The sequence below is a fragment of the Scylla paramamosain genome, chromosome 2, assembly GCF_035594125.1.
Source record: "Scylla paramamosain isolate STU-SP2022 chromosome 2, ASM3559412v1, whole genome shotgun sequence".
Classification (NCBI taxonomy): domain Eukaryota; kingdom Metazoa; phylum Arthropoda; class Malacostraca; order Decapoda; family Portunidae; genus Scylla; species Scylla paramamosain.
In genome coordinates this window covers 39,243,632-39,255,854 of record NC_087152.1, presented here as the reverse complement: position 1 = coordinate 39,255,854, position 12,223 = coordinate 39,243,632, and the positions used below count along the sequence as shown (strand labels likewise).

Genomic DNA, 12,223 nt, shown 5'->3' with positions numbered 1-12,223 from the left:
GTTGCTTTGGGCTTGAAAACATTGACTGTGAATTGTGTTACTTGGTCAGTTCGTACAGTGATAGAGTTTATAAGAGGGTGTTGAATCTCTCTCTCTCTCTCTCTCTCTCTCTCTCTCTCTCTCTCTCTCTCTCTCTCTCTCTCTCTCTCTCTCTCTCTCTCTCTCTCTCTCTTCCCTGAGCAGAGATTCCTACTTTTAATAATATGTTGATAAATGGAATAGACACAGTAATGAAGTTGTTAGTGACGATCTCTAGTCAATACGGAGCTTTAAAAGATAATACAGATTTACTGATGAGAATGATAGGTGGCATGTTTTATACAGGGACTGTCACGTGTAGGTAGGATGACTTATTGCTGCTTCCCATTTTCTTATGATTTTGTTGTGTTTTGCCACGTAAAACGATGTCCGTGGTTGAGATTTATACAGGGAAAAATGTGACTATTCTTATCTCAGTCTTATTTCTTATTAAAGTCTTATCTTATTAAATTTGAAATATCCCGAGGTGTTTATACTCTAAAGACTGGTCAACTGATTTAACTCCTTAACTGCTATTATTTTGCAAGCTGAAGGAAATAATGTGGTGCAAGTATAGAATCTGAACTTAAAAGACTTTTCTAGCAACAAGAAGAGCGATTAATCTGATCAAACATGCAGTGTACTTAGTTTTCACTTCAGTTAGTTAAAATAACCAAAATCTTTCATACCTACCCCAGTGAAATGGCAAGTATCACTAGTCTTCATTTAAAGGACTAAGTAACCGCGATCTTGGGGTCATGTAGCGATGCACATCAACTACAGACCATATTCTGAAACATTTCTGCCTGCATCTCCATTGGTTCCAAAAGGCTCTAGTTGAAGTTACACGAGTTTTTTTTTTTTCAGGGTGTAGTTTTTTTATGGTTCTAGTGATAGACTTACAAGATTCCTGCACTATTAACAGGAGAAGCACTCTTGAGAACCCAGCTAAATATTTCAGTGGCCTTTGAAAACAGTGGTGATGAGAGAGCAAAGGGTATCTGAATTCGTGCCCAGAAATCAAGCAACACAACCACATTACAGAACTAACAAAACTCACTAAAGATACAATTACTGTTCACCATAGCTCAGGGAATCACGGTGGTAATGAGTGACTGTAGGTTCCCCTCGGCGTCAGTAACACACCTGAGTCTGAGTGTGAGTCATGGCCAGGGCGTGTGTGTGTTTATCATCTGTTATCACGTGTTGTGTCCACGCCGTCTTGTTTTGCTCTCCCCCTCGCTTGTCTCTCTCTCTCTCTCTCTCTCTCTCTCTCTCTCTCTCTCTCTCTCTCTCTCTCTCTCTCTCTCTCTCTCTCTCTAATATACATACCACATTTCGCACATAATCACAAAGATACATCATCAGCCGCGTGCGACCACACCCAGCGCCCGAGAGAGAGAGAGAGAGAGAGAGAGAGAGAGAGAGAGAGAGAAAGAGAGAGAGAACGATCGTCGGCGTCTCGTTCTGCGCGTGGTTATGCAAAAATATTCCTGTGCAGTGTGTGGTGTAAGCTGTTTGTCCTCCTCCTCCTCCTCCTCCTCCTCCTCCTCCTCCTCCTCCTCCTCCTCCTCTTCCTCCTCCTCCTCCTCTGCTAACCTCCCCTGATGCATGGGCTTGATCTTAACGTAATGGGGCCGTGATGGGGCTCAGACACACACACACACACACACACACACACACACACACACACACACACACACACACACACACACACACACACACACACACACAGGTACGTTCAAATACCCTTCCTCCATCTTGCTCATGTACTGTGAAATCTTGTGTGCGTTATTCCGTGTGTGTGTGTGTGTGTGTGTGTGTGTGTGTGTGTGTGTGTGTGTGTGTGTGTGTGTGTGTGTGTGTGTGTGTGTGTGTGTGTGTGTGTGTGTGTGTTTGCCTCCCCTCTCCCCCCTTCTCTCTCTCTCTCTCTCTCTCTCTCTCTCTCTCTCTCTCTCTCTCTCTCTCTCTCTCTCTCTCTCTCTCTCTCTCTCTCTCTCTCTCATTCTTTCACCTCCGCCTTCCACTTTTATCATCTTCACCGTCTGTTAGTTTCCTTCCTCCTCTTCCACAACTCACCACGAGCCTCCTCCTCCTCCTCCTCCTCCTCCTCCTCCTCCTCCTCCTCCTCCTCCTCCTCTTCTTCCTCCTCCTCCTCCTCCTCCCCAGCACACCCCCAGGCCTCCAGGTGTGTGTGGCCTCACTGATCAGGCGTGAAGCTTCTTTTGGTGATGCTCCAGGTAACCTCCACACTACTGGCCAGGTGTGGACCTCCTCCCTCCCTCACCTGCCTCCCTCCCGCCATTACCTCCCGCCTTCACCCCCCGCCCTCACCTGGGACTGGAGGCGATGCAGCTTGTCTTCCGCGATGTGTGTGTGTGTGTGTGTGTGTGTGTGTGTTAGTGTGTGTGTATGTGTGTGGTATATGCAATATTTTAGTTCTCCATTTAAACATTTTCCACGTATTTCTTAGTCTTACTCCTTGTTGAACTCTTTAAACTTCACTCCTATCATCTTATCAGTCTTCCTTCTGCAGTAGTACCTGATGCGTGGTAGTCAAGGCGTTCAAAGTGCAGGGAAGGTGAGACTTGAAGGTTTAGGGGTGGTGCAGTGACGGGCGCTAGGAGAGGAGAGGAGAGAGGAAGGGCAGACCAGCAGACCAGCAGACGGGAAGCCCAGGTCGGTGCCGTGGCTAGCATCGGGAGGGCGTCTCGTTACAAAGGGTCGAGCATTATACTTTTAGATGAGTTTTGTTGACGCTGCCGCCGCGCTACAGCCACCGCCATCACCACCACCACCACCACCACCACCATCGTAGCCGTAGTCTCTCTCTCCACCTGGCTGGCACTCGCTAGAAGGTGGATGGTCTGGAAAGGCGACATAGAAGGCACTGTTTGTATGTCATCATAAGTGCTTCGTTTATTTATTTATTTATTTATTTATTTATCTATTTGTTGTCGTTTAAAACAGGAATAGATGTATGTGTGTTTGTTTTTCCTTCTTTTTATTTTTATTTATTTATTTATTTTTTTTTTTTTTTTTAAGTTTGGTGTGGGTCTTCTTTTAGTATCGATCTTTGTTTGTCTTCCTCTTTGTCTTCTATAGCTTACCTTCCTTGATTTTCTTCCATTCCACCTATTTTCTCGTTTCATCATCCATCTCCATCTCTCTCTCTTTCTCACTTCTTTCATTTATTCATTTCTCTCCGTCTTCCACCTCTCCTTTCCCTTTTTCTTTTCCTGTACCAACTGCTTATATCTTCCCTCCTCCCTCCCTTCCTCCTATTGTTTTTTTTTTCCTTTTCCATAACTTTTCTCCCTTAATTTCCCTTTCATTTTCACCTACTTCCTATTCCTTTCGTGTCTCTCTCCTTTCCACCTTTGCATTTTTTTCCGTCTTTCATAAGTTTCTTTTATTTATATCTTTTTATCACTTTCCTTATTTCCATATTTTTCCTCGCTTTTCTCCCACGTCTATCTTTCTTTTCTTCTTCTGTACCTTTCCTCCTTTCATTTCCTCTCAACTCTTCCCTTATTTCCTTATTTTCTTGGCTTTTCTTCCATGTCCTTCTTTCTTATCGTTTTTCATATCTTTCCTTCCTTTATATTTTTTTTTTATCACCGCTTATTTCCATACTTTCCTCTCCTTGCATGTCATTCTTTCCTCTTTCCTCCTTCCATACCTTTCCTCCTTTCACTTCCTTTCATTATTCCACTTATTTTCGTATTTCCCTCTCCTTCCACGTCTTTCTTTTTCTTATTCCATAATTTTCCTCCCTTCATCTTTTTAACTTTCTCCCATCCTCCCTCCCTCTCTTCCCCTGACCCCTGCGTCTGCTCCAGGGCGGGGAGACTTCGTGGTCACGTCAGCGTGTCAGAAGCATCACGTCACTGCCGCTGAGAGGTGAGGCAGGTAGCGGCACCCACAGACACTCCCGCTCTTCACTTCCTCCTTTCTTCCTTCCTCCCCCTTCGTTGTTGCTCCATTGTTAGAATCTTCACTACTTTAATAAGGTCCTAGCTGAGGTTACATGGGTTTTTAAGGGTGTTTTTTTTTTTTTTACGGTTCTAGTGACATGTTAACGTGATTTCTGTTTTATGAACGGGAGACCTTCAATTCTCAGCAGGTAAATGTACACACACACACACACACACACACACACAGATGATATTTAATTACATACTTGCAACTTTACAACTTTTACAAACTACCAAATGAAATTAGTACGACTATAAAAAAAGAAAAAAGTAAAAAAAAAAAAGTAGCATGAGGTAGATAAAGAATGTACGAGCTCTTCCCTCCCTCCCCAGGCCAAGGTTCCTCTGGTGCCCTGGTGGCCGGCGGTGTGTTGGGGCGGTGTGGCGGCGCGCAGCGGGAACAAGGTGGAAGGAAGGCCCGGGTGGACTGATTTGGGGGTCATTATTTATTTATTTTCCCGAGCACGTTATGATTTCCAGGACCTTTATTATTTCTTTAGCGTAAGTGTATTTTATTTTTCTTGGGTACGTTACGATTTTTCAGGATATTTTTTTTTTTTCCGAGTGCAAGTGTAAATTTTGTCGTAGCCATCGATAACAGAACACGATAATGAGCCACATGAATGCGTGGTATTGCCGATGTAGTGAATAGATCAGTGCATAAGAGAAGAGTACAAGAATACATTAAAAAAGCTTAAATGTCGTGAGAAATTATAACGTGCTAAGGAAAGTGAATAATCAATGCATGTTCCCCATTGCTGCTAAGACTTTACTTGGAATTTTAAAGAAAAGACGGTATGAGACCACTAATGGGAAATGAAGTGTTAGCTAGACGCAGATCACTTAGAGCACAAAGGACACAATAATTCACAGCGGTGTGGCGCGTGGCAGGGGCAGGATCACGCTCATAGAAGGACACAGTACAGAGGCGGAGTGACACAAGATGCTTGGTGACATTCGGCGACTTAGCTCTTTAACCGTTTGGTCGGTCTCCGCGGCAGCCACTTTGCAAACACCGGAGACCACACACAGTAATCAAATGGTGCAGTCATAAAGGAGCTTTCAGAGGTTAGACAAATATGATAGGCTGAAATAGGTAAACATGTTTCATACAAGGACTGGCCACGTGTAGATCTGATGACTTCTTGCAGCTTCCCTTATTTTCATGGGTTCTCATGAATAAGCTGGAGCCAGATGTAAGACGAAGAGAAATAATGATTCTGTTTAAATTAATCTATTTTTAATATTACCAAATGTACATAAATATTTTTTTTTTTCCTTTTTTTCCTGATGATATGGATGATAACATGAAATTTAGTGTCAAAAAATCCAGTGGTGGGTGTTGAGGAGGCGCCATGAAGGCAAGGATGGCGAGGCTCAGCAGACTCCACAGGACTTGCCGCACTCCTCTTTCATGTAGCCAGGGTTGCGCTCGCACTCCCCTTGGCTGGCCCAGCTGGCGCAGTGCACGGCGTTGTCCCTGCAGGAGGAGGTCCCTGGAGAGGCGGCGGCGCGTGGGAGAGACGAGAAGACAACATTAGTCAAGGAAAACGTTCAGATTTATCATTATACTTCATAGAAATATGAACGCATCCCTTTTTTTTTTTTCCACCTATTTTTTCCCTAATCAGCTAAACACATCCACCCTCATCTTTTCTCTCCAACATTCTTTTTAATGTTTTTTTTTTTTTTTTTTTTTTTTTTCTACACACATTCAGCCTCACCTTTCCTCCCCCACCCTTTTCCTTCCTAATATGCTCTCCACACATGTACCCTCATCGCCTCCTCCCCTCCTCCCACCGCGGCGCCTCTCCCTCCCCCAACACACACCTGGACAGCACTTACCACAAGCGTTGCACGAGCGGCGACACTTTTCCTTCATGAAGAGTGGGTTCCTCTGGCACTCCCCCTTGGCGGCCCAGTCGGCGCAGAACTGAGCCTCGTCGCGGCATCCTGTCGATTCTGAGCAGAAGAAACAAACTTTTCACACACTGGAGCATCAACACAGCCACTCGCCACCACAGATTTTTAGACACTTAATTGCACTACCTGTCTTGTCACAATGTCATCACTTGTTGTAACGGTCATACTGTTGGTTTGTTATGGTCACTTAACTCATTTGTTTGATAATACTGAAATAACATTAGCATTTTCATCTCAGGGCCTTGGTTAAGTTACTTTAGGTTTGGTTTAGATTCATTCTGTTAGTTTATTTCACTACTAATCCCTTCATTGTTTAGTAGATCGCGACTCGAAGAAGCGTCATATTTAGCCGACGAATGAACATTGTCTTGGAATTAGTAAGTTAAATTAAAGACACATTGCATAGCTATCACCACAAGCACTCACACATTTACCACCATTACGCATACCTCACTACCATACGAGTACATCACCAAAACACCACCATCACCACTGACGCATACAGTGAGTGACTTTCAAACTTTCATACCCATCTCTCACCACACCGCCACATTCACCACCACCACACTCACCACAGGCATTGCAAGACTTTCGGCAGTTGGTATTCATGTATTTGGAGCCGCAGTACCCGACGGAGGCCCAGGCGGCGCAGTGCTGGCTGTTGTCCTTGCAGGCGGAGGTCGGGGGCACCGTGGTTGGCTGGGGACCCGAGCACTGGTACAGCAGGTTGATGCCCTTCACGTCATTCTGAGGGAGCGACATTGTGAGTGAAGGGCTTGACTCATCTCTTGACAGGGCTGAAGTAACTGTCATATTAGATTTACAAGGATGTAATGATTCTTTTACTTGATAGGAAAGTGACATGCATGAAATCTCCCTTGACAGAACTTTTGAAGGCGTGTCAAAATTACATTCATGGAGATTAGTTGGAAGAGAAGCCTTTGAGTAGATAAATAACTAAGAACACTGAATTTGAGAAGTGAAGAGAATAACATGAAGGAGCCGTGATGAGCAGACCACTATTACCAATCCTTGTGACCACTTCCCAGTACATGCAGTGAGCCAGTATAAAACACTCACCTGGGATAATTTCTCCCGCTGCCCAATGAAGACGCCGCTCTGCTTGGGGACGATGGTGGGCCCTGTGCCGCGGGAGAAGGCGTTGGGACCGTAGTGCATGATGGAGCCGTAGTCATAGGGTAGCCCGAGGTTAGTGGTGACAGAGTTGGACTTCTGAAAGCGAGAAAGACGCATGAACATAAGAAAGTAAGGGAACCCGGAAGAAGCCATCAGCCCTACACGTAGCAGTCCCTGAATAAAACATGTCTGCCTATTTCCACCCAACCATAAATTTGTCTAGTCTTCTTTTAAACCTCCCTAATGACCCGGCGCTAATTACCTGATTACTGAGGGGAGACAAAAAGATAAAGGTTAAAAGTTAACCATATGACTGCTAATGATAATATGACATGAGTTACTTTACTTCAATTATCATGGGCATATTTTCTGAGAATGAACACAACTACAGATACTAGAAGATTCGGAGTACTCGTTCATTTCCTCTGCTCTCAGTGGTGTTTTTGGAAATTATATTCTAAACCTACACTAGAGGTAGGTTTGAAATGTAACGTTAGGGAGGATACAGATTAAATCAAGGAGAAAAAATGTAGTAAAGGAATGAAAGGAATATATAGAGAGGGATGAGGAACTGAGAAGAGGAATAGGGAGAGGAAGTGACTGAACACACACACACACACATACACACACACACACACACACACACACACACACACACACACACACACACACACACACACACACACACACACACACACACACACACACACACACACACACACACACACACACACACACACACACACACACACACACACACTTAAACCTGTATTCAGAAACGCTTTGCTGTCTCACCACGACTATTTTCAAAGGCCACAGAGATGGTGAGCCAGAGTGCTCCTTCAGTTAATAAAATAGAAATCTTGTTAATATGCCACTAGAACCATAAAAAAAAACACTTAAAGATTCGTGGAACTTCAACTGGAGCCTTTTAAAAGTAGTCGAGGTGTGGCGCAGAAGTGTTTCAGAGTATGGACCTTAAACACATCTTACCTTATCGAAGTTAAACCCGAGGCCGTACATGATGTTCTCCCACCTGATGGTAACGAAGGAGTCTCGATCGTAGCGGGACTGCTCATGCCAGAACCCAACGGCATGCATGAGTTCGTGTATCACCACGCCCACATGCACACACCCGGCGCCCAGGGAGAGGGACTGCCCGCCGCCCACCTTCCCCACTGCACTGGAGCACCTGTTGGGGTTGGGGAATGAGTGAACCTGCTTCTGGAATGAGGTTTTGTAGTCTTTTAAGTGTACATTCGACCACTGTCCATCTACTTCCTCTGTATACTCTGACACCATCCCTCTGCTCTCTGTATGTCCTGGCTCCACTTGAATTCATCCACTTATCCAAAAACAACCACTAATACTTAATCTCTCTAAAAAGTAAACCCCCCTTTAAAGCACTTCCACGTTCTAGCATCCACCCATCTACTCATCCATCCCTTCACCCATCCACCTATCAAAAAAAAATCCTTCAAGTATTTCCACATTCTATCATCCATCCATTTTCTTTAATTCCTCCAGGCACCCATCTGTTCATCCACTTATCAGCCCCTCCACCCTTTAACCTACCCAAGACAACCACCTACATTTACCCTCTGTGAATTCTAACATCCACCTGTCCACTCATCCATCCACTCACCCTTGGCCTCTGAGGATGTGGATGTAGTCTCGCTGGGAGGTCCTGGGCACGAAGGAGAGGCAGGTCTTCTGGGAGAGTTCCGTCATGGCGCGTGCAATAATCTGCCTCTCACTGGACGCTGGTGAAGAGAGGGAGAGAGTGAGTGAGGGAAGGAGGGAGGGAGGGAGGGGAGAGGCATAAGTCGTGGTGATATCCGTCTGTTTGCTGGTGTTTGGAATTTATGTTTCGTACTGTGACGCTTGACTGTGTGTTTTGTTTTGTTTTTGTTTTTTTCCCCTTTTGATTTTTCGTCTTCGTGTTTTTAAAGTGGTAATAGTGAAGCGTTGAAAGAATAACCTGGACTTGAGTCTGTCGTAAGTTGAGGATGATAAGTAAATGTGACAGTATAGTGAAAGGCGAAGGAAGGGTTACACACACACACACACACACACACACACACACACACACACACACACATACTTACTGTAGGAAGAGGAGATGACATAGTATATTTTGCCGCCTGGCCAGAGCAGTTGCCGGTTGCTGGTGGCGCTGTACTGTCCCACTGGGTCACCCTAGGAAGGGGCGTAGAGGAATAGGCGTCAGAATGTATATGAAGAAAATGTATGAAGAAATTGTTCAGTCTTATTCATTTTGTTTGTATGTACCGTATAGTTTCTTCTCGCAGTCGTGAAATGTTTGAAAAGAATCTTCGGTGCCACTCATTTCGTTTGCATGTAACCCTTTAATTTCTTTTCCCCGCAGTCATGAAATGTATAAAGAAATTTCAGTAATATTCATTCCATTTGTATGTGTCCTTTAATTTCTTTTCCTTCGCTATCATAACTGTCTGTGTCCTTCTTTCCTTCTTTGACCAGCAATTTACGTAACTTACATCCCTTCTCATTAACTGTTCAGATCTGGATTTCCTACCGATGCACAGTATTTGTCTCCTTCCCCCTACATATTTTCCTGTCTTTCATCGTCTCATATGTAAAGTTGTTTCCCCACAACTAAGTGTTTGATAAGATGCAAAGTATGACTCAGGACACAAAAATACCTTCCATATACTTAAGATCCTTCACCCTTGTTTCTTCTTCCTCCTCCCTTCTCCCTTCTCCGTTCTTCCCCGTCCCTACCCGCTACTCACCATGAGAATCTGAGCCAGGTGGTCGCGGGTGTCGATCATGATGTCTCCCTGGAAGTAGCCGGACATGGAGGTAGGGTCTTCCTCGGGCGACGTCACCTTCAGCTCCAGGCCGGCCCGTATCTCCTCCTCGGTGATGGGGGCGCCCAGGATGTCGTTCTCTGGCTGAAGGAAGGAACAGAAGTCGCGTTAGTTATGGAAAGTGCCTGAAGAAATGCTTGTGTATCGAGAAACTTCTTATGCTTAAATCACGTTCTTTAAATCATTGTTTTGATCTACTGATTTTATTGTTCATATTTATTGTTATTTTTTAGTTATGAAGTAATTTTCTTTATTTATCCTTATTTTAATTTTTTACCATTATTCTTAATCAAAACATGATATCACAGGTCCTGCATACTGTGCAATGGATATGAATTCCTTGTTGCAGATATTTCATACTTTAATGTCAGCTGATGAACCTTTTGTAGCAGCTCAGCTGATTATTATGCCAGAAGCAATCTTTTGTAAGTTCTAATACTACTGGCAATTAATGTCAATCACTGAGTCAGTCAACCATAAACTTGCATGAGGGATGTTTTCTAGCTGAAGGAAGGATCAAGAATCACGTTAGTAGGGAGGCGTCTGGAAAATTGTCTAAATATCGACTACATAAAGAAGAAAAGACAGTGAGGCAAGACTGTTCATGAGACGCCTGGCGGGAGGGTTGAGAAGTACTTACATGCAGCGTGTCTCCAATAATGACATCAGGGAAAGCGTCTTCCTGTCCAAGTTCTGTAGATGCCCCGTAAGCCGACCGTGTCAGCATCAACAACATCCACAGAGCTGAGGCGAGGGTCCGCATCGTGAAGGGGGAACTGACGATGGCGAGGAAGGTTGTCACAAGGGCGCGGTGGTGGTCACAGGCTGTGGCTGGCTTGACGCGGCGCTGGGTGGCTCGGGTATTGCTTGCTTGGAGGTGGTGTGTGAGTGAGTGCAGGCGCGGCACACTTGAGCGGGAGTGTGAGGAGCCTGAGGCGCCGCGGCTTCTTATACTGTACCTGAGCAGAGGATTTCCGGCAGGGCGCGGTGGAGTCCCTGGCTGGAGGAGGAACGGAAGGAGAGAAACTATAGGATGTGAAGTCAAATGTAAAAATTGATCATTAAATAAATAGATAAGATAAAAAAAAAAAAGAATGCATTTGTGTCTGATATTAGAAAGTTGTAGATTAAGAGAAGACGCATTTTCATTTTCTTATAACTTTTTTTTTTTTCTGTGGTCAGTGTAGGGGCAGGCGTGGGTGTGGGTGAGTACTGCGACCTTTATCTGTCCGGGGTCATGAGTCACCGGACGCGCGGCGACGGCAGGTCACGGCTACTGTGAGTCACGCGTGGCGGAGGCTGGAGGTGTACTTTTGTTTGGTGTTTGTCCAACTGCTCACTGCTTACGATGATTAATGTCCTGTGTGTGTGTGTGTGTGTGTGTGTGTGTGTGTGTGTGTGTGTGTGTGTGTGTGTGTGTGTGTGTGTGTGTGTGTCAACATTATAATTATTATCATCTTCACTTTAATTGTTATCATTACCATCACCATCATTATTATCTTTATTGTTGTCATTTTATCATCACCATAATTGTTATCATCATCGTCATCGTTGTTATTGCTGTCACCATCATTATCACCACCATCACCACCATCACCACCACCACCACCACCACCACCACCACCACCACCACCATCACTACTACTCGCTGTCACAATGCTACATCTGAACAAAACTCTTATCCAAGTGATGTGTATAAACTTTTCCGTCAAATTTCTCTCACCTCATGTCTCCCTTTGGCGGCCATACATTCTTATCAGTCAGTCCTTCTCCTAATATGTTCTCTGGTGATACGCTTCATAACCTCCTATTGTATATTTACTTTTATTATCCAATCAATTTATATATATATATATATATATTTTTTTTTTTTAATATTGTTAGTCTGTCTTGTTATTCCTATTACCTTCCCCCCCCCATTTAGGTCCGTATGTTAAAGCGCTTGAGGCGTTCATGAGGAGTATTTTCAAAGATTATACAAATGACTAGACGGGTCCTCTTGGATGTTTTTTTTTTTTCATTGATGTTGTAGAGTCATTGTTAAACTATCACTGAAATCATGAGAATATTCTTGAAAGCCCCATCAACTAACACTGCAGCCTGTGAAAGATGGCTGAAATAGAACATACAGAAGTTTAAGAGTTATAGGCAGTGACCTCGTGATGACATAGGAAAACAAGTAAAGCCGCAAGAAGCCGTCAGACCTACACGTGGCAGGTCCTGTTTACACTTAGCAGTCCCTTTATCTCACAGTCGTCCTTCCAAGTTTAAGTACTTACCAGTGTACAGGGTTACAAAGTCTTCCATTCGTTAGCA

General features: G+C 44.3%; 1 protein-coding gene and 1 long non-coding RNA gene across 2 annotated transcripts in view; one reads left to right on the top strand and one right to left on the bottom strand.

Annotated features, from left to right (window-relative positions):
- LOC135114912 (uncharacterized) overlaps positions 1-12,223 on the top strand; it is a 221,033-nt gene that overhangs the window by 177,334 nt on the left and 31,476 nt on the right. The window lies entirely within an intron of this gene.
- On the bottom strand, positions 5,225-12,214 carry LOC135106358 (zinc metalloproteinase nas-13-like). The gene is made up of 11 exons (XM_064015296.1): positions 12,187-12,214; positions 12,000-12,007; positions 10,548-10,907; positions 9,830-9,991; positions 9,164-9,254; positions 8,701-8,818; positions 8,049-8,247; positions 6,999-7,151; positions 6,491-6,665; positions 5,841-5,957; positions 5,225-5,491 (listed from the first exon to the last, which is right to left on the bottom strand). The coding sequence occupies exons 1-11, from the start codon at positions 12,212-12,214 to the stop codon at positions 5,373-5,375; spliced, it is 1,530 nt and encodes a 509-aa protein (XP_063871366.1). The 3' UTR covers positions 5,225-5,372.